The 24,785-nt window shown below is 49.6% G+C and overlaps 5 protein-coding genes across 12 annotated transcripts; 3 read left to right on the top strand and 2 right to left on the bottom strand.

Moving 5' to 3' along the window:
* Positions 1–224: 224 nt before the first annotated feature.
* chlsn (cholesin) lies at positions 225–5,461 on the top strand. 2 transcript variants are annotated; one of them, XM_030340871.1, is made up of 6 exons: positions 225–1,093; positions 1,371–1,508; positions 1,610–1,717; positions 4,330–4,514; positions 4,719–4,800; positions 4,911–5,461. In XM_030340871.1, exons 2-6 carry the CDS (start codon positions 1,395–1,397, stop codon positions 5,088–5,090), a joined length of 669 nt encoding a protein of 222 aa, XP_030196731.1. In that variant the 5' UTR covers positions 225–1,093; positions 1,371–1,394; the 3' UTR covers positions 5,091–5,461. The 2 variants fall into 2 exon arrangements, with proteins under 2 accessions (XP_030196731.1, XP_030196732.1); XM_030340872.1 differs by having other exon boundaries at positions 236–1,093; positions 1,613–1,717.
* On the bottom strand, positions 1,917–4,330 carry LOC115531519 (G-protein coupled estrogen receptor 1-like). 2 transcript variants are annotated; one of them, XM_030340852.1, is made up of 2 exons: positions 3,659–4,330; positions 1,917–3,396 (listed from the first exon to the last, which is right to left on the bottom strand). In XM_030340852.1, exon 2 carries the CDS (start codon positions 3,345–3,347, stop codon positions 2,163–2,165), a length of 1,185 nt encoding a protein of 394 aa, XP_030196712.1. In that variant the 5' UTR covers positions 3,348–3,396; positions 3,659–4,330; the 3' UTR covers positions 1,917–2,162. The 2 variants fall into 2 exon arrangements, with proteins under 2 accessions (XP_030196712.1, XP_030196713.1); XM_030340853.1 differs by having other exon boundaries at positions 1,917–3,329.
* A 351-nt stretch (positions 5,462–5,812) lies between the features above and the next one.
* gnptg (N-acetylglucosamine-1-phosphate transferase subunit gamma) lies at positions 5,813–9,808 on the bottom strand. Of its 2 annotated transcripts, none has more exons than XM_030340862.1 (11): positions 9,323–9,808; positions 9,196–9,250; positions 9,046–9,113; positions 8,800–8,854; positions 8,631–8,714; positions 8,451–8,544; positions 7,640–7,754; positions 7,445–7,527; positions 6,316–6,441; positions 6,135–6,216; positions 5,813–6,028 (listed from the first exon to the last, which is right to left on the bottom strand). In XM_030340862.1, exons 1-11 carry the CDS (start codon positions 9,351–9,353, stop codon positions 5,952–5,954), a joined length of 870 nt encoding a protein of 289 aa, XP_030196722.1. In that variant the 5' UTR covers positions 9,354–9,808; the 3' UTR covers positions 5,813–5,951. The 2 variants fall into 2 exon arrangements, with proteins under 2 accessions (XP_030196722.1, XP_030196723.1); XM_030340863.1 differs by having other exon boundaries at positions 5,813–6,024; positions 9,323–9,459.
* tsr3 (TSR3 ribosome maturation factor) lies at positions 9,526–13,157 on the top strand. 5 transcript variants are annotated; one of them, XM_030340859.1, is made up of 6 exons: positions 9,526–9,832; positions 10,196–10,406; positions 11,057–11,250; positions 11,849–12,016; positions 12,741–12,795; positions 12,908–13,157. In XM_030340859.1, the coding sequence occupies exons 1-6, from the start codon at positions 9,721–9,723 to the stop codon at positions 13,065–13,067; spliced, it is 900 nt and encodes a 299-aa protein (XP_030196719.1). In that variant the 5' UTR covers positions 9,526–9,720; the 3' UTR covers positions 13,068–13,157. The 5 variants fall into 5 exon arrangements, with proteins under 5 accessions (XP_030196719.1, XP_030196717.1, XP_030196716.1 ...); XM_030340857.1 differs by having other exon boundaries at positions 9,562–9,832; positions 10,172–10,406; positions 11,057–11,246; positions 11,857–12,016; XM_030340856.1 differs by having other exon boundaries at positions 9,562–9,832; positions 10,172–10,406.
* A 343-nt stretch (positions 13,158–13,500) lies between these two features.
* On the top strand, positions 13,501–22,923 carry pdpk1b (3-phosphoinositide dependent protein kinase 1b). Its single transcript, XM_030340617.1, has 14 exons — positions 13,501–13,641; positions 15,555–15,818; positions 16,044–16,086; positions 16,208–16,345; positions 16,524–16,668; positions 16,772–16,866; positions 16,960–17,035; positions 18,476–18,544; positions 18,903–18,999; positions 19,131–19,304; positions 19,403–19,620; positions 19,759–19,816; positions 20,713–20,865; positions 22,207–22,923. The coding sequence occupies exons 1-14, from the start codon at positions 13,570–13,572 to the stop codon at positions 22,318–22,320; spliced, it is 1,716 nt and encodes a 571-aa protein (XP_030196477.1). The 5' UTR covers positions 13,501–13,569; the 3' UTR covers positions 22,321–22,923.
* The last annotated feature ends 1,862 nt before the right edge of the window (positions 22,924–24,785 follow it).

Below are 24,785 nucleotides of genomic sequence, written 5' to 3'. Positions count from 1 at the left end.
TTTTTACAGATGGTGCCAAACAACCTGAGACAGGAGTGGTTTTGGAGTAGTTGTTCCATCAAAAAGAATAGAGTTTAATAGAAGAACATCAGATAATTTAAGCGTGTATACAGTGGAGATGTTGGGGGTGCTGGTCGCTTTAAAATGGGTGGAATCAAGTACAGAGGAAGAAATTGTGATCTGTACAGATTCAGCATCAGTTTTGGCAAGTATGAGGTCTTTTTATTCAAGTAGTCGCCAAGGTTTGTTATATGAAGTTCTACAGTCAATTACGAGAATCGTTCAGCAGGGGAGGCAAATACATTTTTTATGGGTTCCAGCTCATGTAGGGGTGAAGGGAAATGAGAAAGCCGATAAGATGGCGAAGAAGGCATTGGAGAAGGAAAAAGTAGAAATGAATATCAGTTTAAGTAAGGCAGAAGTTAAAAGCCTGATATGGGAAAAAGTTAACAAAATGTGGCAAGACAAATGGGACAGTGAGGAGAAAGGGAGATATAATATTAAAAAAAGTGTTAATGTTAAAATAAGGTATAGTGGTCAGAGGAAGGATGAACACATTTTGATAAGGTTAAGGTTGGGGCACAGTGCACTAAATAAAACAATGAATTTGATAGGAAAACACCCCACTGGATTATGTGAGGGGTGCCAGGTAGAGGAGACAGTGGAACATGTTTTAATGTACTGTAGTGGTTATGGGATGGAGAGGGAAAGTATGAAAAATCAATTGAGAGGATTGGGTATGCAGGAGTATACTTTGGAAAATATTTTAAGATTAATGAAGAGGAATTGTATAAAAGTATTGTTTGGCTTTTTGAGAGAAACAGGGTTAGGATAGTAGAAAGAAGGTGTCAATGAGTGAGTGTTTGGATATTTTTGTTTTGATTCATTAACTGGATCAGAAGAGGGCGGTAATGCACCAAGTTGTGGATGCCAACCGCCGTAAAACCCCAAGAAGAAGAAGACAGTGACGTGACTTCCGCCTCCACCGACATGCTGGTTTTTGTTTCCCATGCTTTGAAAAGGATCATTTAGTTCTGCAGCTCTTCCTCCTGACTTTATTCCAAATACGAAGTGCCCCTTGGACGACATTAAGGTATTTAAAGTGAAGTAGACACGGTGTCTGTAGGCAGAGTTACAGAGTTAGAACGTTGCACTTCAGATCTACACGTAGATTATATTAATTTATGTTATTTTGCCAATTTGACAGGGTCGTAGTAGGAATATTATATAAAATGTGTCACATATACTCAACATATATTAGTTCATGCTCATTCCAGTGTAGTTTCATTTAGTTGTACATGAAACCTAAAAATGGCAAACCCTGAACCTAACTGATTAATTAGCCCATGATTAATTAGGAAACTATTTAGTCCATTCTGTATATTAGATAAGCCATGGCTAAGGACATGCCCAACGGGAGCGGAACCAAGGGGTCGGATGAAGCGGAGTCTGTAAAGAGAAAAAAGGACCGCAAACTGGAAAAGAAGAGCAAGAAGATGAAGCTGGAGGTACGGAATCACGTGACCGTTTCTCTCGTGAATATAAGGCAGCTGTTATATGGTAGAATATCAAAACGGTAATATATATCCTTATTTTAAATTTATTTAAGCAGGAGTCTGAACAGGAGGTTCCTGAATTATTGGTAAAGCAAAAAAAGCACAAAAAACCCAAGAAGAACTCCAGGGAGGAGGAGGAGGAGAAGGAGGCACCACAAGAGGTAAGGGTCGGACCCTTCAAGGTCGCTCTATCAAATATGCTGAAGAACTGGAACAGTTCATGTAATTATTATTTTTTGATAATTGTTCGGTGCTCCTTGTCCAACAAACCTAGAACTAAATACACACCACTTTATATTAATGTCACCCTTTTGTCAGTGTGTCCTTTGATTTTAAATGTGCTAAAAATATGTTATTTGGCATGATTATTGTCAGTTTATTGTGCCAGCTTATCAGTCCTGCAAAATCGGATTTGTAGAATACTAATTTCCCAATAATAACCACAATTACTCATTCAACTTGCGATCGGGTGTACAACTTCTCTAAACAATGAATGAAGATTTAAAAGCATGCACTAAGAAAACTCAAAAAGGGACTGAAATGCAAACGCAACAATAAACAGCAGCAGCAGGACCCCTGAAGCAGAACGAATCCCCAGAGAGAGTTCTAGCCCTCAGGGGGGTCTTTGAGGGTCTTCTGAGGGTAGATGAATATCTTGGAGAGCTGATTGGAGCGCTGTAGCTGCGGCCCGGGGGTTGGGGGCAGGCGATGGGGGCTCTGGTGGCCGGACGCCCGGCGCTGCTTCAGGAAGAGCCTGAGCCGGTCCCGGAAGGTCTCCCCCAGGAAGCTGTAGATGAGCGGGTTCAGGCAGCTGTTGGAGAAGGCGGCGAGGCGGACCACGTGGGCGGCCAGAGGGTAGTCCTGCCACACGCTGCGGTGCCCCCCCGCCAGGCCACGCCCCCCCGCCGGCCCACGCAGCAGGTGCACGCACACAAACACGTTCTCCGGGAGCCAGCAGAGGAAGAAGACCAGGACGGCGGCGGAGATCATCCTGAGGGCCTTCAGCCGGCGGGGCCACTGCTGCGGGCCGCTGGGCCCCCGCCGGCTCCGCAGGAGCCTCAGCGCGATCCTCCCGTAGCAGACCCCCAGCACGCAGAAGGGCAGCAGGAAGCCCAGCGTCACCTCCAGCCACAGCACCTGGGACACGTTGGCGAAGCAGAAGTGCAGCTCCCCGCGGTGCTGGGCGTGGGCGAGGGCGAAGGGCAGCACGGTCAGCAGGCCGGACGACACCCACACCAGGCAGCAGCTCAGCCGGGCCTGGGCGGCGGGTGGCCGCCGGCCCGGCGCGCCCGTCAGCACCTTGCAGCGGTCGAAGCTCATCCAGGTCAGGAAGAAGACGCTGCTGTACATGTTGACCTGCTGGAAGAGCGCCATGAAGGTGCACAGCGCCGCGTTCTCGTAGTAGCCCCTCTTCAGGTTGAAGACCTCGATCAGCGAGTCGGACACCAGCATGAGGTCCGCCGCCGCCAGGTTCACGAAGTACAGGTCGGGCGCGCTCAGAGCGCCGCCGGGGCTGAGGTTGACCACGAGGATGAGGACGTTCCCCACGAAGCCCAGCGGGAAGAGGAGCACGGTGTAGAGGCAGGACAGCACGAGGCCCAGGAGGTAGTGGTCCTCCCCTGAAGGCTCCTGCAGGATGATGGAGACGGCCCTCAGAGAGCTGTTGAGCGGTGCCGTCAGGTTGTGGTGGCGCTCAGAGTATTCCTCCATGTTGATGTTGTGGTCATGTGTCATGGCCTCAGGGGAACCAGGGCCGTGTTGGCGTTGGGGGACCTGGAGCGCCATAAACATGTCTTCTGTTTCATTGATGCAGATCAGCGGCTAATGGCTGCTCAGTAACCTAAGGAAGTGAAGTCAGGGGGAGGAGGGTCGTTGGGCCTTCATGGTGTCTGAGGTGTTGCCGGCTTTGTTGCTTTTGCCTTAATTGTTTTAAAATGTATTTATTTCTAATTACTATTATTATTAAGATGGAAATTGGTCATCAAAGTAATCATATCTGGTTTTCATGAATACATTTCATGCTTTTTGTATTTGCCAAAGCAGCATTTTTCTGCTCTGAGGATCAAAGTGACTATACAGTAGCTCTGAAAAAAGACACCAACCTGCAGGCTTTAGTTTGGGTCCGTGTTGAACTGCCTCACGCTGACGGTTGAGGTGTTGGTCATCACTGTCATGGAGCTGAGAAGTAGGAAGGATAAGGTCCATTCTGTCTTCTGCTTTTCCCTTGCTAGTGAACTGCCATCGTAGAGCAGAAGTGGAAGTACAGGCGCGTCCCCTCCTACCATTCAGCATATTTAGGGCACTCTAACGTCCAGATCTTTAGAGAGTGTTGAGCTGGAACTTCTTTTGGATTGTAATTTTACCATCGCTGTAATGAGCTCGACTTCGAAGAAAGTTCTGGAAACCTAGAGGCGCGTTACCAGTGAGCAACAAGGGAATGTAGAAAGTAGAAATATGTAAATATGGGAGTCAGGTAAAGGTGAGGGGCGGCTGGAGCCAGGGGATGTTGACACTAAACAGCGGAGGTCTAGGCTGTTTGTGGACTCTGCTGCATCAGTTCACTATCTTTAGTTTGCAGGTTTGAATTCTACCTTGTAGCATTCTGGAGATTTTTACAGATAAAAGTGAGCCGGAAAAGCATTCAGACCTTTCTGGGAATGTGCAAAAATACTTTTTCTTTCTTCCCCTGACTCCCAGTTATGTTATATAACTATGATGATGACGATGGTTATGGTAATACTTGGACCCCCTGACGAGCAGCATGTGTTGCCAGGTTACAGAGCCCGCCCAGGAGGGGGAGGAGCCGAACCCCGAGGAGCGCCGGGTTCTCGAGAGGAAACTCAAGAAGATCCGGAGGAAGGAAGAGAAGGCCCAGCTGAAGGCCGAGGGGAAGACGGTGGAGAAGGTGGCCCCGGAGAAGGTGCTGCCGTCACGACAGAACTTGGACTACCTCACGTGGTGCGTAGCCCGGGGTCCTCGGGGTCATTCCTCCGTCCATGCTGGGGACTAACTAGGAAACGGGCCGGGTTTGTAGGCAACGTCCACGTTAGTTTGTATTGGAGGATGAGATGATGTCGCTGCCAGGCTGAGGATGTGGGCCTCTGATCCGGCCTCATGGAGGCGAGGCCCTCCACGCTGACATCCTTGTGGTTTGACTCTTAGCTGGAATGAGAACCGCGCCGCGTGGAAGTTCCAGAAGCACAGGCAGACGTGGTTACTGCAGCAGATGTACGACTCTGAGAAGGTAAGCCCACACCGCTCCACCCCTTGAGGCTCCAGGGATCAGTCATCAGGGCCTCAGAGGTCATGGAGGTCAGTCCCCCCTCAGGGCTTCATGGAGGTCTGTCCCCCCAGGTCCCTGACGAGAGCTTCCCGGTGCTGCTGCTGTACATCGAGGGTCTGCGTGGCGCCGCCCGGGACCTGACGGTGCAGAAGGCGGAGGCCCTGGTCAAGAGCCTCGGGGACGGGCCCTGGGACCCGGAGCAGCAGCAGAAGATGCAGAGAGCCAGAGAGGTGCTCCAGCTGCTGTCCTGATCCGCCGCCCGGACCCCCCCAGGGTGGACCCCCATCAGGGGGGAGACCCCCCCCACGGTGGACCCCCCCCCCCAGGGTGGAGCCCTCACTTCCCTAGGGGGCTCTGTCTGCCATGTGACTATCCATTTTTATATTTTGATGTGGGCACGGTTTCTTGTAACATATCAACTCTATCTGTATTTCTGACCTAGACGTCCATTATTGATCACAAAGCCTTTGTTTTTACAGAGGTATGGATGAATCTGTTATCTGTAGGGTCGGCTCCTATGGGCTACAGGGAGGGACAGACAGACCCGCTGTGGTCCCGTTCAGTCTAATGTCTTACAGAGGGTCGCCTTCTGGAACAAATAAACATCATTAACTAAATTGCATATTGGTATTGGTTTAACTGAGTATACTAGTCTACTATCTGGGACCTGTGTGTACTAACCTTCACGATACCGAATGGTGTTAACTTCCGAAAAACCTAATAACAGCCTAATATTGCTAAGCAATTGGTTCACCAGCAACTGGAGATTGAGGTAAATTAGAACGGTTCATTCTCATCTTGGGATATTTACATTTACACAAACCCCCCGCCTCCCTTCAGGCATTGGATAGAATGAATAGCACTCATAGTACAAGAGCGATATCGCAGTTACACCAGCAGGGGGTGTAGTACAAACAAGTTGTAATAATGTAATGTATATAATATCTTTAGCCTAACAAAGGAAATACAATCATTTAGAAAGCCAGAATACTAAAATCTTTATTCTCCATGCCGACTCTTTAGAATTATATACACATTCAACAAGCTTCCCTTTAGTTGCCCAAGTCCTCCGTTACAACACGAAGAACTCCTGAAAATATCAAAAATAACTTTCACATCAGGTCCAGGGAGCCAGGATCTCCCCTTTGTTGTTGTGGGTTGGGGGCCGTACTGCTGGCTGGAGGCCTGCCTTCAGGAACAGGGAGAGGGTTCAGTCTACCGGCCTGCAGGCGGCCTGCCTGTGCACTATGTGGTCGCTGGGTCTTTAGGAAGAGTGCTGAGTGACATGGACTCACCGCCGGTGGATTCAAAGGGAATGTTGTTTTTGGTGAGGAGCGCGCGTAGTCTTTTCATTTCTTCACTCTGTTTCTGGTAGTCCTACAGGAGTTAAGAAGGGTTACTGGTCTGGGCTATCGTTGACATTTAAACGTACAGCAGATGATCCAATGAGGTGAAACCCCCTGCCCATGTACGTACCTCGCCACACTCCTGGAGGGAGGAGTGTGTCTTTGGGAGACCGGGGAGTTCGGCTTTCACCTTCACTCTCTGGCTCTTCAGCAAACCAGCATCTTCAAAGATATCCCTTAGAAGATTGTTGTACCCCTGTAGCCAGACGATACATGAGTATGTATATACTGTGTGTATGTATGTATGTATGTATGTATGTATGTATGTATGCAGTGTTTCCCCTAGAATTTTTTTTAGGCCCGGTGGTAAGAGCTGATGGTGTGATTTGTTATACATTTTTCACGGGATGCTAGAGTATTTGTTGGTTATTTCCAAATAAAACACTTGCTTAGCCATCACAAGTTGGTTAAGTTATGGACATATAAAGAACGAGGCTAGTGTTTCGCGGGGGCGGTAAAAATGTCCATGGTAACGGCGGGCTGAACCAATCAGACGTCGCATTTACGCGATCGGTTCATGGTATAGTTCTTCTGCCGGAGAATAAACAGTGTTTTTCTAAAAACAAAGTTGATTTAATATAAACTAATTTCATGTACAGGAGCATAAAGCACCAATACATATTGAGATAGCTGGTGGTGAGCTTGGATGGTTATGATATTATGGCTAATAATAATAATAAAAAAAAAAAAAGTTTTTTTTTTTTTTCATTTTTTTTTTTTTTCATTTTTTTTTTTTTTCTCTTTTTCATTTCTTTTCATTTTTTTGGCCGGTTGTTGGCCTGGCGGGGGCGCTCGTTGGCCTGGCGGCCCGCCAGGCCTGAACAATGGTAGGGGAAACACTGTATGTATGTATGTATGTATGTATGTATGTATGTATGTATATATAATCCAGTATAAACATGGATACATAGTACTAGGAACATGGCCCACATATTGTGATCGATATTGTAGAGGGCCAGAATAATGGTCTTAATGGTCAACAACTTCCCAACCCCAAACATCTTTTCATAACCACAAATGTGTTTAGACTTCACCATCCCTTATTCATCCATTCAAAGGGATTATGACATCTGTATCAGAGCAAACCCTCTTTCAGCATGTACGGAAACAAACTGCCTCCCCTGTTCTAGGGTGGAAACATCAGCCGTTTGACTTCACGTCGGTCCCGTAGGGAGTTTCTAATCACTGCTGGTCCTTACCTGCTCTGTGATGAGGCCTTCGTAGCGAGCTTGTTCCGCCTCGTCCCATTCCTTCTGCAGCGGCTCACTCAGGGTGGGGTACACTGGGCAGGACACCAGCAGCAAAACGCAGGGTTAGTCATCTACCGGGACGTACCCCAGACTCAGACAAGACGGATGTTGGAGAGGTACACCGAGAGTGCTTGTGTTCCCTACCGAGGAGGGAGTGTGGATGGCAGACCAGCGGCGTCTCGAAGGTCAGGTGGTAAACACAGGTGCTGGGCTCGGACACGGCGGCCAGGCGGCTGCCCACGCCACACGTCAGCTGGACCTGCAGTCATCACACCATCACTCACCACACTGTCAGTCACCACGCCGTCAGTCACCACGCCGTCAGTCACCAGTCACCACACACCGTCACCAAGCCGTCAGTCACCACGCCGTCAGTCACCACGCCGTCAGTCACCAGTCACCACACACCGTCAGTCATCACGCCGTCAGTCACCACACACCGTCACCACGCCGTCAGTCACCACGCCGTCAGTCACAACACACCGTCAGTCACCACGCCGTCAGTCACCAGTCACCACACCGTCAGTCACCACGCCGTCAGTCACCAGTCACCACGCCGTCAGTCATCACACACCGTCAGTCACCACGCCGTCAGTCACAACACACCGTCAGTCACCACGCCGTCAGTCACCAGTCACCACACCGTCAGTCACCACGCCGTCAGTCACCAGTCACCACACCGTCAGTCACCACGCCGTCAGTCATCACACACCGTCAGTCACCACGCCGTCAGTCACCACACCGTCGGGCCACGACGACGCCGGGTGAGGATCAGCAGTGTGGCCCATCTATACTTTGGACATCTATAACTTAATTATGAGACCATTGTGGCAATATACCTTAAATCAAGATGAGATTACGCATCACATATCAGTGTGCCTGATCATCAGATTACCTGCCTTGATTAAGGTTTCAACTCGTTCTGTGCATCAGGGCTGTAAATTAATGTCCACACCTTGGTCTGCCTGTTCCTACTGGCGCATGCGTCCCCCTCGCTCATCCACATGCCGGTGAAGGAGTTGTTCACCATCTCCCACTGCTGCCAGATCCTGGAGGAACACGTGAGGACAAGGTGAGCTCCATGAGGTCAGACGTTGGCTCCAGCAGTGCTGTGGTCTTCAGTGCGGTTAGTTACCCCAGGATTCCACTGTAGGCGTTCCATCTGAAGGACTGCTCATGTTGTGTGACGTTGTGGAATGGACAGAATTCATATTTATACCTGTTAAAAATAGTTGTTATTTTATACAATTTTTTATATTTATAATGAAATGGTAAGACCTTGTGATGTTGTACAGTGAACTTACATCGACTCTATTAAACTAAAACACTTTCCAGCCAAATGATGGAGATGGGCTGGACCTAAAATCATTTTTGAATGAAGGTTAGAGCATGTTCTTTATTGAATGGAGCCCAAACAGAATAAACCTTATATCTAACAGAGCATAGCAATAAACATATCTTATAGAGCTTAACAGAATAAACGTTATATATAATAGAGCCTAACAGAATAAACCTTGTATCTACAGTAATAGAGCCTAACAGGCCTGTACCGGAGACGGGGGACGGCGTCACTCGGGGCTGTAATCGGCTCCCTTGAGCCAGAATAGCGTTGTTCAATCTAGAGAGAAACGGCTGTTAGATCAGACTGAATTTAGAAGAACCCAAGAGGGTTGTGTTTTAAAATATTATGTATTTATTACCCGAACGTGTTCGGTTCGTCCACGATCTTCATCTTCCCTGCGAACGCAGGAGTCACTAGAGACAGAAAAGTGAACGTTAGAGTATTAAACGATCGCAGCGATAACGGCACGAAATTGAACTACTTACGGAGGAGATTGAGGTACAGCCACGACCACATAGCGTCAATTAGAGCGGCTATTCATAGAAATACACGGACAGGAAACAACCGCGTTATAACACAGTGTTGCTAAAAGCTGGAGTGATCAGGTGACCAATCAGGTGACAAGTCAGCTGACCACTGCGCATGCGCCCCCATCCTTCGCTCTGACTAGCTGACTAGCCGACATGCTATTTACCAACGCATGTTTTCATCGCGTAGGTAACTGTTCCTCACCAACACTTCTTAGAGATCATTCTAAATTAGGATCGATTTGGACTTGTAAATATTTCTAACTACTTTGCTAACAGGGACTTGCTATTACCGATAACTAACTTATACTAAGTTAACTACCAAGGGGCCAGCAGGTAACTAGTGAGGGGCCAGCATGGGACGAAAGAAACAGGGTCAGTTTGAAAGCAAGGGGAAGGAGAAAAGACACAAGATGAAGGGAAAGTCCATGGAGCAGTTCACGGAGGAGATGCAGTGTGCCCTGGAAGGTGAGGCTGACACGTGACCCCAGGGGGTTCTCCTCGGGCTGACACGTGACCCCAGGTGCTTCCCCTCAGGCTGTCATCCAATCTGTCACCTGGACAGGAAATAACTAACAACGGCATCGAACTGCATTCCTACTTTCACAGTTAATTTTTATTTTATACTATGGAAGTACTCTTATTTAAACATTTTATAGTACTTGATTAATACTTAATGGTTCGTCCTCCCTTGTTTGTATGTGTCAAATGCAGAATCGTCACCGTTACAGCCAACCAATGTGTTGGCTTTAGTTGTTAATATCGGTTTCATGTTGTGTTTATTACTACCATCTCCCTCTGGTGAAGAGACCTGTATGTTCTGCCCATCAGCGAGCCTCCTGCCTCGGGAGGACAGGGAGGCAGCTCCGGTGAAGCTGCCCTGTCCCCTCGCCATGTGGGACCTGGGCCACTGCGACCCCAAGCGCTGCACCGGACGCAAGCTGGTGCGGAAGGGCCTGGTGCGAGGGCTGCGGCTCAACCAGAGGTTCAGCGGCCTCATACTGAGCCCCATGGGCACCAAGTATGTGACACCAGCCGACAGGTAAACACAGAGACACCTCCTGGTGCAAGAGGAGCCCGCTGGATGTTGGATTGACCTCCAATCCACACACTCTGACATTCCATCAATACGTTTTGATGGCCGACAAGATCCCTGTCACTTCAGAGTTTGTGAAACATTGAATCCAGTCTTATCAAGGTCATGTGTAGATGGTGAGGAATAAGGTAATGATGGATATTAACGTCATTCGAAACGGTAAGGAGAAGCCATTCTGTAGGTATAAAATTCCATGCAGGTCATTTGTTTTGTCTGAAAATGGTGGAAGCAAGAGTAGATAAGTCCCACTGGCTTCTTTTTACTGATCGGCAACAACAACAACAATCTATAATCTCCTTGTAATATTTGAACAATTCTTTATTATTCAGACCCAACCCTGACAATTCTCTAATCTGCTTTATCATCATCCCTGTGCGCAAAGGAAATATCACAATATAATAATAATTGTAAATAAATATATCTATGTGGGTATGCCAGTGTATTATTAGAGACTGGAGGTTGAAATAGCACAGAAATCCATTTCAACATGTGTAATATGTCCTTAAGTTTCACACGGATATCTGCATTTATGTTTTGCGATCCACAAACGGCAATAGGTGTATCCTTAATGCGAAATGCAATATGTCTCTGATCAGAACTATCGTGGCTCAGAATGGACTGGCAGTCATTGACTGTTCCTGGGCCAAACTGGAGGAGACACCCTTCAGTAAGATGGTGGGGTCTCATCCCAGGCTGCTGCCATATCTGGTGGCAGCCAACCCCGTCAACTACGGCAAGCCCTGCAAGCTGTCCTGCGTCGAGGCCTTCGCAGCCACCTTCTGCATCGTAGGTGTGGCCTGCAGTCAGTACAGGATGTTTCAGGAATTAAACTGGTATTTTTGTACTTTAAATCATTTGCTACAGTTCATTTATATGTTGATATTGATATGATATACACTGTTTAGATACATTGTTTATTGGGGACAGAATCCTAGCATTGAACATGAAATTAAGAATCAACAACTTTATGTTTATTCTAAATTGGATGTTTTCTTAAAGATTCTTAAAGATATGAATCTTTAAGATTTATTATAGATATGGACAATCTTCACTCATGAATGTTTTGATAGATTAATATTATTTTCGATGTGATTTGATAGAAGTATTTCTTTCTATATAAGATGGTGTTTCTGTAGGAGTCGTGTTGATGGCCTCTCCCCCCTCAGGGTTCCAGGAGCTGGCCTTTCTATATAAGATGGTGTTTCTGTAGGAGTCGTGTTGATGGCCTCTCCCCCCTCAGGGTTCCAGGAGCTGGCCTTTCTATATAAGATGGTGTTTCTGTAGGAGTCGTGTTGATGGCCTCTCCCCCCTCAGGGTTCCAGGAGCTGGCCTTTCTATATGAGATGGTGTTTCTGTAGGAGTCGTGTTGATGGCCTCTCCCCCCTCAGGGTTCCAGGAGCTGGCCGTGCTGCTGCTGAATAAGTTCAAGTGGGGGGCGGGATTCCTGGAGCTGAATAAGGTCATCCTGGCACGCTACGCAGCCTGCAGCTCTGAGGAAGAGATGCTCTCTGCAGAGAAGGAGTACATCGCCGCCCCGCGGGAGGAGGAACCCTTCGGTAACCGCCGGATACTAACGTATACAAGCCTCAGATTGGACCCCTAACCTCTGGTAACCCAGGGATACTAGCATACAAGCATCAGATTGGACCAAAACCTCTGGTAACCCAGGGATACTAACATAAAAGCCTCAGATTGGACCAAAACCTCTGGTAACCCAGGGATACTAACATACAAGCCTCAGATTGGACCAAAACCTCTGGTAACCCAGGGATACTAACATACAAGCCTCAGATTGGACCAAAACCTCTGGTAACCCAGGGATACTAACATACAAGCCTCAGATTGGACCAAAACCTCTGGTAACCCAGGGATACTAACATACAAGCCTCAGATTGGACCAAAACCTCTGGTAACCCAGGGATACTAACATACAAGCCTCAGATTGGACCAAAACCTCTGGTAACCCAGGGATACTAACATAAAAGGCTCAGATTGGACCAAAACCTCTGGTAACCCAGGGATACTAACATACAAGCCTCAGATTGGACCAAAACCTCTGGTAACCCAGGGATACTAACATACAAGTCTCAGATTGGACCAAAACCTAGCATAAAATAAAGGAATTATCATTGTAGAAGATGTGGCTGCCAAAGCAGTAGTACAGTGCGAAACATATATTTTCAATAGGAAGCTTTTACTATATATATTTTTTTTTAATTAATATTACCATTTATTGTACTATTGGAGGCAGTAGCAAATAACACGTAGTGTGTTTTGCAGATCCCTTTGATGTGGACTCAGGAAGGGAGAGCTGCAGTCTCAACCGGCCCCAGGGGTGAGCATCCAGGCACTGGGGTGAGACCCGGGGGTGAGCCCCAGACACTGGGGATCTATCGACACATTGAACACCTGAAGTCTTATTAGCTTCATCTGCCCTTTCTGCTTAGGCCTCCTGAAGAAGAGGAGGATTCTAGTGAAGAGGAGGATGCAGATGATGATGATGATGATGATGATGGTGATGGTGTAGAAGAGGACAAGGAAGATGATGATGATGATGATAAAGGGGAAATAATTAAAAATAAAGCAGAAGATGGGGAAGACAAGTGATAAGATATATAAGATATAAAGGAAGTAAGCTAACCTTTTGGGTAATGTTCAAAGTAATACACATTTGTAAATAAACAATTTATGTTTTTAGATGTCTGCGTATTATTCTCTAAGTTAAAATTGTAATATGTGTGAATTGGGTAAAAATATTGGCATGAAATGAAAATAAAAAATGCCAGCAAAAACTTCTAGTTTTACCAGTCCTGTGATACGAATTCACAGGATTTGCGGAAAAGGGTGAAATTAAAACGATATTATTGAAAGTCGTCCATTGAATCGTAACAAACCAATAACATTGTATGTATGAGTCATTGTATGAGTAAAAGGTGAAAGGACTGAGGATGGTGTAAATGTGGCGAGGGGGCGTGCCCGAGGGCGGGGCCAGCGTCCCAGGGGGGCGGGGCCTGCGGCCCAGGGGGCGGGTCGTCCGCTCTTTGCGGTAACATTGTTGTGGAACGACGTCACAGCTCGAAAATGAAGGCGCAGAGGCAGCCATTACTGGATGTTCTCTAATTATTTTATTCCTAATAAATACTCGCGGAAAACTTCCATGGCAAGAGCCACAAGTCAATTGGCAAGTATTGTAGTTTCCCCGTGTGTGAGTCTTCGATGGCAGCGCTTCTGGGGTGGGATGTGATGGACAACAGATCTAACCCTAACATCGGGCCTCGAATAGCTAGCAGGAGCAGCTAGTAGGAGCAGCTAGTCGCTATGACGAGCCAGCACAACAGCTAATGTTCACTTCAGCTAGTGACTTCAGCACCTGCTCTAGTTCGGTTTTTAGGGTTCTCTCAATAGTTGTTGTTTTGTGTGACACATGGCGGGTCCCGGTGGTTGGAGGAGGTTAGCATCGTAGCTGCTCTGAGGTTAGCATCGTAGCTCCTCTGATGCTTCATGGGTTCCAGCTTCGCGCTTCTTACGCCGCGGAGCTAACGGGAATTAGCACTGGTCGGGGCTACATGTTATCAACATTTCAGTAGTTGACGGCAAGATAATTCATGTTTCACAATCGCTAATCTTGACAATTTTTGGGAAGTGGAGTCCAGGTCCGGGTGGGTCGGTCCCATGTCGGGTCTCTGAAGCCGACGGCAGGTCGGTGAAGTTTAACTCGCTGTCAGCGGCCGGCTTCTCGGTTTACAGCGCTAGCTCATGTTAGCTCGCCTGTGAGCTAACGCTACGAGCTCGCAAACAAACTTTGTTGAGGCCTCATGATCATCTAGTCGTCCCGGTGCCTCGTTGACATTCATAATCCTGCTTGTTCCCGGTGATGGGGCCGAATAGTCCACTGAGAGACGTAGAGAGAGTCGTGGGTTAATGACCACACCTTTCCACCAGTGATAGTTTAATAACCAGGAATAACAGGCCGAGAAGCCTCCTCTAGTGAGACGACCTTTCAGACTAGTGACGGTCGGACTTATTTAGCACAAAGTTTGAGGTTTAAAGATAGAAAACATGGCAATCAGCTAATCTATCAGACTGTCACGTGCAATAAGAGTTGACATCTCGGGGAATGTATTCGCCAGATTTCACATCCACGTATTTTGTTTTTATTTCGTGAAACACCGATTGACTAGTATGGAAACAGCAAGCCGCTGCAATGATCAGTCAAGCAGTTGTATCCACAGTTTCTCCTCTTGGCCCTGCAGGGTGGGACCGGCGGTGTATGGACTCGTTTAATGGGCCGTTACTCAGTGTTGTCTTGTCCACCAAGTTTCCAATCCTAAATATATTCCAATCCGCAATTCGACTAATAAATGATGGCTTCCTGACAACAGGCAAAACTTTTCACTCTACTTCACTATTACGTTTGTTTAATCCGAATGTCATGTATCATAATATATCGTGGATATCTTGTCATGCTTTAATAATCCTGTTTATTGATCACATAAACTTCTGAGCACTCTTTACCCCTTTATTAGTGTGTGTATAAGATTAATAACTATTAGGATATGCGTTTGATATCTCTTCCTATGTGTCCCATTATGCCAATTGGTTCAGGGCTCTCAGAACTAGTTCCTTGAATATTGAATTTCTCATTTAGCCATAGCTCAGAACTCGGGGTCGGCCTAGCTCAGGAGGTAGAGCAGTTGAAAAGCAGTTGAAAAACTAGCAACCGAAAGGTTGCTAGTTTGATCCCCAGCTCCTCCTAGCTGAGTGTTGATGTGTCCCTGAGCGAGACACTTAACCCTGACTGCTCCTGAAGAGCTGGCTGTCACCCTGCGTGGTGACTCGGCCGTTGGTGTGTCAATGTGTGTATTAACTGATGTAAGTCGCTTTGGATAAAAGCGTCTGCTAAATGACTTAAATGTAAATGTCTATACTTACTTATTAATTCCAAGTAATTATGAGGCTTTCACTGGCTAGGCTAAATGTTTAAAATATCTAAAGGAGGTGAGTTGAACGGGACCCCTCAAGGGTGACGGCCGGAATAGATTCCTGCGTGGTGGCCGCTCCGTCCCTAACGACCTCCTTCTCCTCCCGTTGCAGTATGATGTTGTGCCCATTCAGACCAGCGTTGTCATCTGTCCCTGCCCACATCCCTCAATGGTAAGAAACCAGCCTGACACCTGCTCGCCACTTGCCATCCCAGGTGCAAGTAGCAGCCTCTGTCCCAGCATGGAGGCCCCGTCCGCGGAGGCCAGGGCCGCGGAGCTACGCACCCAGACGGCCATGCAGGCCTCCCAGCCTCGCAAGAAGAGGCCGGAGGATTTCAAGTTTGGCAAGATCCTGGGAGAGGGCTCCTTCTCGACAGTACGTCACCTGCATTCCATCGAACCTCTGAATCAGCGCTGGATTGATGTTGTTACATGCAAGCATTCTTGTGGTCAAGATGCTTCAGTGAACCATCTGCGGTTCATCTGAGGTTTACTGTGGTTAGGGTCCTCACTGGGGCTGAGGAGGTGATGGACATGTTGTCAAGGCGCATAAATAGAAATCCCAGGTGATGGATTGTATCCTTCTGATTTGTTTTCAAAGGTTGTCCTGGCAAAGGAACAATCAACGGGGAAGGAATATGCAAGTAGGTAAAATCTTCTGTCTGGACATGTGCTGAGTAGCGGGTGGCACTGTGGGATCTCCTATCTCCTCATGACTGACGGCTCTTGTGTGTATTGAACTTCTTCTCTCAATGTGTGTTTCAGTTAAGATTCTGGACAAGCGGCATATTGTGAAGTCCAAAAAAGCCCAGTATGTGAAAAGAGAGCGAGATCTGTTGTCAAATCTAGATCACCCATTCTTCGTCAAACTCTACTTCACCTTTCAAGATGACGAGAAGTTGTGTATCCTTAAACAAAGATCGCATGCTGTGTCTTGTGGAGAATGACTGAAAAACATCCTGTTCTTTTCAAATTGTTCAGGTTATTAAAGTTCCTATGACTGCATTTGAGCAGTCGTGATTGCAGTGTATCAATCATATAAATTATATTTTATGCGTGTTTACCTTAACACTTTTTTCAGATTTTGGTCTTAGCTTTGCTAAGAATGGGGAACTTCTAAAATACATTCGTAAAATCGGTTCTTTTGATGAGACCTGTACTCGATTCTACTCAGCAGAAATTGTTTGTGCTCTAGAATATTTACACAATAAGGAGATAATACATAGGTAAGCTGATCAATCGTCACATTGAATCTTGTTAAACCATTACTTTGTCATGTAATTATCTTGCTGAAGAGCTTGCCTCACTCGTATGTCTGTTTGATAACAGAGATCTGAAGCCAGAGAATATTCTACTGAGTGAAGATATGCACATCCAAATCACAGATTTTGGGACTGCAAAGCAGTTGACTGACAGTAAGCAATGTAAGTGGGAGCGCCGTGAGCAGCCTGGTCTTCAGCACCATTTCTCTGCTACTTCACTTTTATTTTGACTCAATCTTCTGCATTTTCTTGCAGCTAAAGCGAACTCCTTTGTTGGGACGGCCCAGTACGTCTCCCCCGAGCTGCTGACAGATAAGTCGGCCTGCAAGAGGTGAGGGATCTTCAATCGTGTTCCACTCCCTGCGTTACGGGACCAACAGGAACCTCTATAACCATTGAGTGGATTATTAAGCACCTTGTGGTCCAATGTAACGTCCACCTCCTGGTCCAATGTAACGTCCACCTCCTGGTCCAATGTAACGTCCACCTCCTGGTCCAATGTAACGTCCACCTCCTGGTCCAATGTAACGTCCACCTCCTGGTCCAATGTAACGTCCACCTCCTGGTCCAATGTAACGTCCACCTCCTGGTCCAATGTAACGTCCACCTCCTGGTCCAATGTAACGTCCACCTCCTGGTCCAATGTAACGTCCACCTCCTGGTCCAATGTAACGTCCACCTCCTGGTCCAATGTAACGTCCACCTCCTGGTCCAATGTAACGTCCACCTCCTGGTCCAATGTAACGTCCACCTCCTGGTCCAATGTAACGTCCACCACCTGGTCCAATGTAACGTCCACCTCCTGGTCCAATGTAACGTCCACCTCCTGGTCCAATGTAACGTCCACCTCCTGGTCCAATGTAACGTCCACCTCCTGGTCCAATGTAACGTCCACCTCCTGGTCCAATGTAACGTCCACCTCCTGGTCCAATGTAACGTCCACCTCCTGGTCCAATGTAACGTCCACCTCCTGGTCCAATGTAACGTCCACCTCCTGGTCCAATGTAACGTCCACCTCCTGGTCCAATGTAACGTCCACCTCCTGGTCCAATGTAACGTCCACCTCCTGGTCCAATGTAACGTCCACCTCCTGGTCCAATGTAACGTCCACCTCCTGGTCCAATGTAACGTCCACCTCCTGGTCCAATGTAACGTCCACCTCCTGGTCCAATGTAACGTCCACCTCCTGGTCCAATGTAACGTCCACCTCCTGGTCCAATGTAACGTCCACCTCCTGGTCCAATGTAACGTCCACCTCCTGGTCCAATGTAACGTCCACCTCCTGGTCCAATGTAACGTCCACCTCCTGGTCCAATGTAACGTCCACCTCCTGGTCCAATGTAACGTCCACCTCCTGGTCCAATGTAACGTCCACCTCCTGGTCCAATGTAACGTCCACCTCCTGGTCCAATGTAACGTCCACCTCCTGGTCCAATGTAACGTCCACCTCCTGGTCCAATGTAACGTCCACCTCCTGGTCCAATGTAACGTCCACCTCCTGGTCCAATGTAACGTCCACCTCCTGGTCCAATGTAACGTCCACCTCCTGGTCCAATGTAACGTCCACCTCCTGGTCCAATGTAACGTCCACCTCCTGGTCCAATGTAACGTCCACCTCCTGGTCCAATGTAACGTCCACCTCCTGGTCCAATGTAACGTCCACCTCCTGGTCCAATGTAACGTCCACCTCCTGGTCCAATGTAACGTCCACCTCCTGGTCCAATGTAACGTCCACCTCCTGGTCCAATGTAACGTCCATCTTCTCTTACAGTTCAGACCTTTGGGCGCTGGGATGTATAATATATCAGCTGGTCGCCGGGTTACCGCCCTTCAGAGCTGGGTAAGTTTTACTGTCCTTGTGCAGAGGGTCCATCTGGATAACATTCTAGACCGCGTGTTTGTTTTATATATATATATATATATATGTGTGTGTGTATATATATATATATATATATATATATATATATATATATATATATATGATGTTTTATTACTAGGAGCGTAGAACAGAACATTTAAACCAATGGGAAAAGATGGAGCTAAATGTTAAATCTTTTGATGGGAAACTGAGTGATTATTCATATTATTAGCGTGCACCCAGTTCTTGTCCAAACCTTCCTCCATTACTGTCAGTCCCTGTCACTTTACTCACATTAACTCTCCCCCCCATTTCCTCTTGGTTCACTGCTCGGCTGCAGAAACGAGTACCTAATATTCCAGAAGATAACAAAGCTGGAGTACGAGTTCCCAGAGAAGTTCTTCCCCAAAGCCAAGGATCTTGTTCAAAGGCTTTTGGTAGGTCATGTTCTTTAGTTTCCAAGCAGAACCAGGTTAACGTACTGAAGGGAGCATGAATCCAACTAACAGATCATAACGAGTGGTTGAGGAAACCTCCATGTTGACATACATCACGTGACCTTCTCCAGTCTCTGGACCCCTCCATGCGGATCGGCTGTGAGGAGATGGGGGGCTACGACCCGTTGAGACGGCATCCCTTCTTCGAGACCACGTCCTGGGATGACCTCCACCTGCAGTCGCCTCCCAAGCTGACACCATACCTGCCCGCCATGTCGGAGGATGACGAGGACTGCTACGGAAACGTGAGATGCTGTGGATTCATTGTGGTGGCTTTGAGGTAGAGTGGGAGACGGTAGCCAGTAGGCGTATCCAGCGCCTAACCCTCTCTCTGGGCCCGCAGTACGATGACCTGCTGAGCCAGTTCAGCAGCATGCAGGTGAGCCAGTCCAGCTCCTCCCACTCGCTGTCCGCCCCGGAGTCCCTGCCGCCCCAGAGGTCCAGCAGCAACATCGAGCAGTACATCCACGACCTGGACAACAACTCCTTTGAGCTCGACCTGCAGTTCTCTGAGGAGGAGAAGCAGCTGCTGCTGGACAAACAGACAACTGGAAACCCCTGGTGTGTGTGTGTGTGTGTGTGTGTGTAGGGGGGGGTAGGTAGTGTGTGTCTGTAGGGGGGGGTAGGTAGTGTGTGTGTAGGGGGGGGTAGGTAGTGTGTGTGTATTGATTGGTTTGTGTCTGTCTTCCCTTTGACCAGGCACCAGTTTGTTGAGAATAACCTGATCCTCAAAATGGGCCCAGTTGATAAACGAAAGGTGAATGTTCTCTCGTTTTCTAATGGCCTTTGAGTCATTGTTTCTTTAAATACGATTTACGTTAACCTGTGTTTTGGTAGTTTCATAAAGTTTTGTTTATACCCTTGATTATATGGAGCAGGGGGATTAGGCCTTTGGGCTAGGGTTACGGTTAGGCCTTTGGGTTAGGCCTTTGGGTTAGGCCTTTGGGTTAGGCCTTTGGGCTAGGGTTTGGGTTAGGCCTTTGGGCTAGGGTTTGGGTTAGGCCTTTGGGCTAGGGTTAGGCCTTTGGGTTAGGCCTTTGGGTTAGGGTTTGGGTTAGGCCTTTGGGCTAGGGTTTGGGTTAGGCCTTTGGGCTAGGCCCTTGGGCTAGGCCTTTGGGCTAGGGTTTGGGTTAGGCCTTTGGGTTTGGGCTAGGGTTAGGCCTTTGGGCTAGGCCTTTGGGTTAGGCCTTTGGGCTAGGGTTAGGCCTTTGGCCTAGGGTTAGGGTTAGGTATTTGGGTTAGGCCTTTGGGTTAGGCCTTTGGGCTAGGCCTTTGGGCTAGGCCTTTGGTCTAGGGTTAGGCCTTTGGGGTAGGCCTTTGGGCTAGGCCTTTGGGCTAGGGTTAGGCCTTTGGGCTAGGGTTAGGCCTTTGGGCTAGGCCTTTGGGCTAGGGTTAGGCCTTTGGGCTAGGGTTAGGCCTTTGGGCTAGGGTTAGGGTTAGGCCTTTGGGCTAGGGTTTGGGTTAGGCCTTTGGGCTAGGGTTTGGATTAGGTATTTGGGTTAGGCCTTTGGGTTTGGGTTAGGTATTTGGGTTAGGCCTTTGGGTTAGGCCTTTGGGCTAGGGTTTGGTTTAGGCCTTTGGGTTAGGCCTTTGGGCTAGGGTTAGGGTTAGGCCTTTGGGGGCTGGGCTCTGAACCTATGACATGCTCCACAGGGTCTGTTCGCCAGGCGGAGGCAGCTGCTGCTCACCGAGGGCCCACACCTGTATTACGTGGACCCGGTCAACAAGGTCCTGAAGGGTACCATCCCTTGGTCCCTGGAGCTGCGGCCCGAGGCCAAGAACTTCAAGACCTTCTTTGTTCACACGGTAAACGGAGAGAGAGGATCGGAGAGGGATCCTTTAGATCCTCCATGAAAACATGTGGTGGTCAAGAGTATAGGTTCAGTTTAGAGATGAACTTCATATTGTAGGCCAACCCTGTATGTTTGAGATGAGGGGCCTGATGTCTGAGATGGGGGTCTGATGGCTGAGATGGGGGTCTGATGGCTGAGATGGGGGGCCTGATGGCTGAGATGGGGGGCCTGATGGCTGAGATGGGGGGGCCTGATGGCTGAGATGGGGGGGCCTGATGGCTGAGATGGGGGGCCTGATGGCTGAGATGGGGGGCCTGATGGCTGAGATGGGGGGGCCTGATGGCTGAGATGGGGGGCCTGATGTCTGAGATGGGGGGCCTGATGGCTGAGATGGGGGGCCTGATGGCTGAGATGGGGGGCCTGATGTCTGAGATGGGGGGCCTGATGTCTGAGATGGGGGGCCTGATGTCTGAGATGGGGGGCCTGATGTCTGAGATGGGGGCCTGATGTCTGAGATGGGGGTCTGATGTCTGAGATGGGGGGTCTGATGGCTGAGATGGGGGGCCTGATGTCTGAGATGGGGGCCTGATGTCTGAGATGGGGGGTCTGATGGCTGAGATGGGGGGCCTGATGTCTGAGATGGGGGGCCTGATGTCTGAGATGGGGGGCCTGATGGCTGAGATGGGGGGCCTGATGGCTGAGATGGGGGGCCTGATGTCTGAGATGGGGGGCCTGATGGCTGAGATGGGGGGCCTGATGGCTGAGATGGGGGTCTGATGGCTGAGATGGGGGCCTGATGGCTGAGATGGGGGGTCTGATGGCTGAGATGGGGGGCCTGATGTCTGAGATGGGGGGCCTGATGGCTGAGATGGGGGGCCTGATGGCTGAGATGGGGGGCCTGATGTCTGAGATGGGGGGCCTGATGTCTGAGATGGGGGGCCTGATGGCTGAGATGGGGGGCCTGATGTCTGAGATGGGGGGCCTGATGGCTGAGATGGGGGGCCTGATGGCTGAGATGGGGGGCCTGATGGCTGAGATGGGGGGGCCTGATGGCTGAGATGGGGGGCCTGATTGATGGCTGTTACAGATGATGAAACCGAGAGCAGGACCAAAGCTCTTGCAGGACAGGAGTTTCTTTATTTTTTAGGTTCAGCAGAGTTAAAAAACAATGTGGTGATCCTATTAACCATTACATAATGGTCCTTTTCTACTGAAGCTTTAATGCTCAAATAAAATGTGGAAACAATATTGATTCTCAGCTGTTGACATGATGTTGACGTGTTAGGTTTTATAATGCTGTAGCTTTGAGGGTGAGTAACCGGGTTGTATTTTATTTTTTCTTTCCCCCTTGCAGCCCAATCGAACGTATTATCTAATGGATCCCAGTGGGAATGCTGACAAATGGTGTAAGAAGATCCAGGAAGTCTGGAGAAAGATCTATCAAAGCCACCAAGGCCCTGGCCTATAGGGTCGAGGCTCCTCTGTGGCCCCGCCTCCTCCCTCTTTGCTCCAAGGCCAATCACTGAGCAGAGTAACATCCTCTTTAGTGTCCTTCATCACCGCTATGTAAACACTCTTTTTAGAGACGCTGGCATCTAGACCTTGTTAGTTTTTTTCTGAGCAGAACCACGGGATAACACACGGTGGATCCAGAGTGCCTGCTTGTTCTGTGAGGCTTGTGTTGCATTGGTCCACGTGTGGATGATGAGACTGCTTCCCCTGCACATCTGCTTCTCATCCAACCTGCAAGGGAAAGCAAAAAGAAAAGTGGTCTTGTCTGTAGAACCACAGGCTGCGGTACCTCCGACTCCGTCAGGTGCAAGGGCTGGTTTCCTGCTGCTATGACGACTAGAATCAGTCCAGCTGTGTCCAACAGCGCGGATACAGTGTGATACTTCAACCATGTTCTTATCCTTCATTGTACATGTAAGGAGTATTCAAAAAGCCCATTTCTAGAGCATATATACTACATAGTCGCTGCAGATGTAACCTGATCCCGGGTCAGGGTTAGGACTCGGGCGGGCTCTCACCCTGACCCCCCGCCCCCCCCCCCCCCCCCGGCCACCCTGCTCCGGGGGGCCGTGTCCTCTGGGGGCCGTGTCCTCTGGGGGCCGTGTCCTCTGGGGGCCGTGTCCTCCGGGGGCCGTGTCCTCTGGGGGCCGTGTCCTCCGGGGGGCCGTGTCCTCCGGGGGCCGTGTCCTCTGGGGGCCGTGTCCTCCGGGGCCGTGTCCTCCGGGGGGCCGTGTCCTCTGGGGGCCGTGTCCTCCGGGGCCGTGTCCTCTGGGGGCCGTGTCCTCTGGGGGCCGTGTCCTCTGGGGGCCGTGTCCTCCGGGGGGCCGTGTCCTCTGGGGGCCGTGTCCTCTGGGGGCCGTGTCCTCTGGGGGCCGTGTCCTCTGGGGGCCGTGTCCTCCGGGGGGGGCGTGTCCTCCGGGGGGGCGTGTCCTCTGGGGGCCGTGTCCTCCGGGGCCGTGTCCTCCGGGGCCGTGTCCTCGGGGGGCCGTGTCCTCGGGGGGCCGTGTCCTCGGGGGGCCGTGTCCTCTGGGGGCCGTGTCCTCTGGGGGCCGTGTCCTCTGGGGGCCGTGTCCTCTGGGGGCCGTGTCCTCCGGGGCCGTGTCCTCCGGGGGGCCTTGTCCTCTGGGGGCCGTGTCCTCCGGGGGGGGCGTGTCCTCCGGGGGGGGCGTGTCCTCCGGGGGGGCGTGTCCTCTGGCTCTTGGTACCCCCTAGTCCAGTAAGGATCTCCTTGCCAGGGAGCGGGGCTCCCGGACGGCCCATCTACTAGGGTTTCTGTTCTTCTAGTGGGAGCTCTCCAAAGACCGTTTGTGGATATATTGCTAAAGGGAGCGGGTGACCATGCCACTAGCTTTGACTCTTCATCATAACGTGCTTCGCTTTCCTGCACGGCCTGTCCTGTAGCGCAGTCCGCCTCACTCTCATAGGGCACTGGAAATATCCTTTATACAAGTTTTGAATCATGGGTATTTTGACTTTTTTTTTGTGGCAACCATAGCTCTTATTATTGACTGATCTGGCTGTTCTGTACCATCACTGGCTCTTTTCTTTGTGGTTTGAATATTTACCTTTTCTTTTGGCGGGATTGTAGACTCAAATTTAGTTTGTCCTGAAAGAATCTTTATGCTGACCCCCCCCCCCCCCCGATGTCGGACAGGAAGAAGCCTCCTCAACTCTCACCTTAGATCTCTCCTCAACCAGCGGCTGTAGGCTCTGGATCAGACGGCCAACGGTTGGGATCCTCCTCTGAAGGTTCCTCCCGAGGGTCCTCTGAAGGTTCCTCCCGAGGGTCCTCTGAAGGTTCCTCTCGAGGGTCCTCTGAAGGTTCCTCTCGAGGGTCCTCTGAAGGTTCCTCCCGAGGGTCCTCTGAAGGTTCCTCCCGAGGGTCCTCTGAAGGTTCCTCCCGAGGGTCCTCTGAAGGTTCCTCCCGAGGGTCCTCTGAAGGTTCCTCGTAGGTTCCTCCTGAGGTCCTCTGAAGGTTCCTCGTAGGTTCCTCCTGAGGTCCTCTGAAGGTTCCTCGTAGGTTCCTCCTGAGGTCCTCTGAAGGTTCCTCGTAGGTTCCTCCTGAGGGTCCTCTGAAGGTTCCTCGTAGGTTCCTCCTGAGGGTCCTCTGAAGGTTCCTCGTAGGTTCCTCCTGAGGTCCTCTGAAGGTTCCTCGTAGGTTCCTCCTGAGGTCCTCTGAAGGTTCCTCGTAGGTTCCTCCTGAGGGTCCTCTGAAGGTTCCTCGTAGGTTCCTCCTGAGGTCCTCTGAAGGTTCCTCGTAGGTTCCTCCTGAGGTCCTCTGAAGGTTCCTCGTAGGTTCCTCCTGAGGTCCTCTGAAGGTTCCTCGTAGGGTCCTCCCGAGGGTCCTCTGAAGGTTCCTCCTAGGTTCCTCCTGAGGTCCTCCTAGGTTGCTCCTGAGGTCCTCTGAAGGTTCCTCGTAGG

This window comes from Gadus morhua, chromosome 18 (assembly GCF_902167405.1).
Source record: "Gadus morhua chromosome 18, gadMor3.0, whole genome shotgun sequence".
Classification (NCBI taxonomy): Eukaryota; Metazoa; Chordata; class Actinopteri; order Gadiformes; family Gadidae; genus Gadus; species Gadus morhua.
The sequence above is the reverse complement of the archived record's forward strand: the minus strand, read 5'-3'. Positions and strand labels throughout refer to the sequence as shown.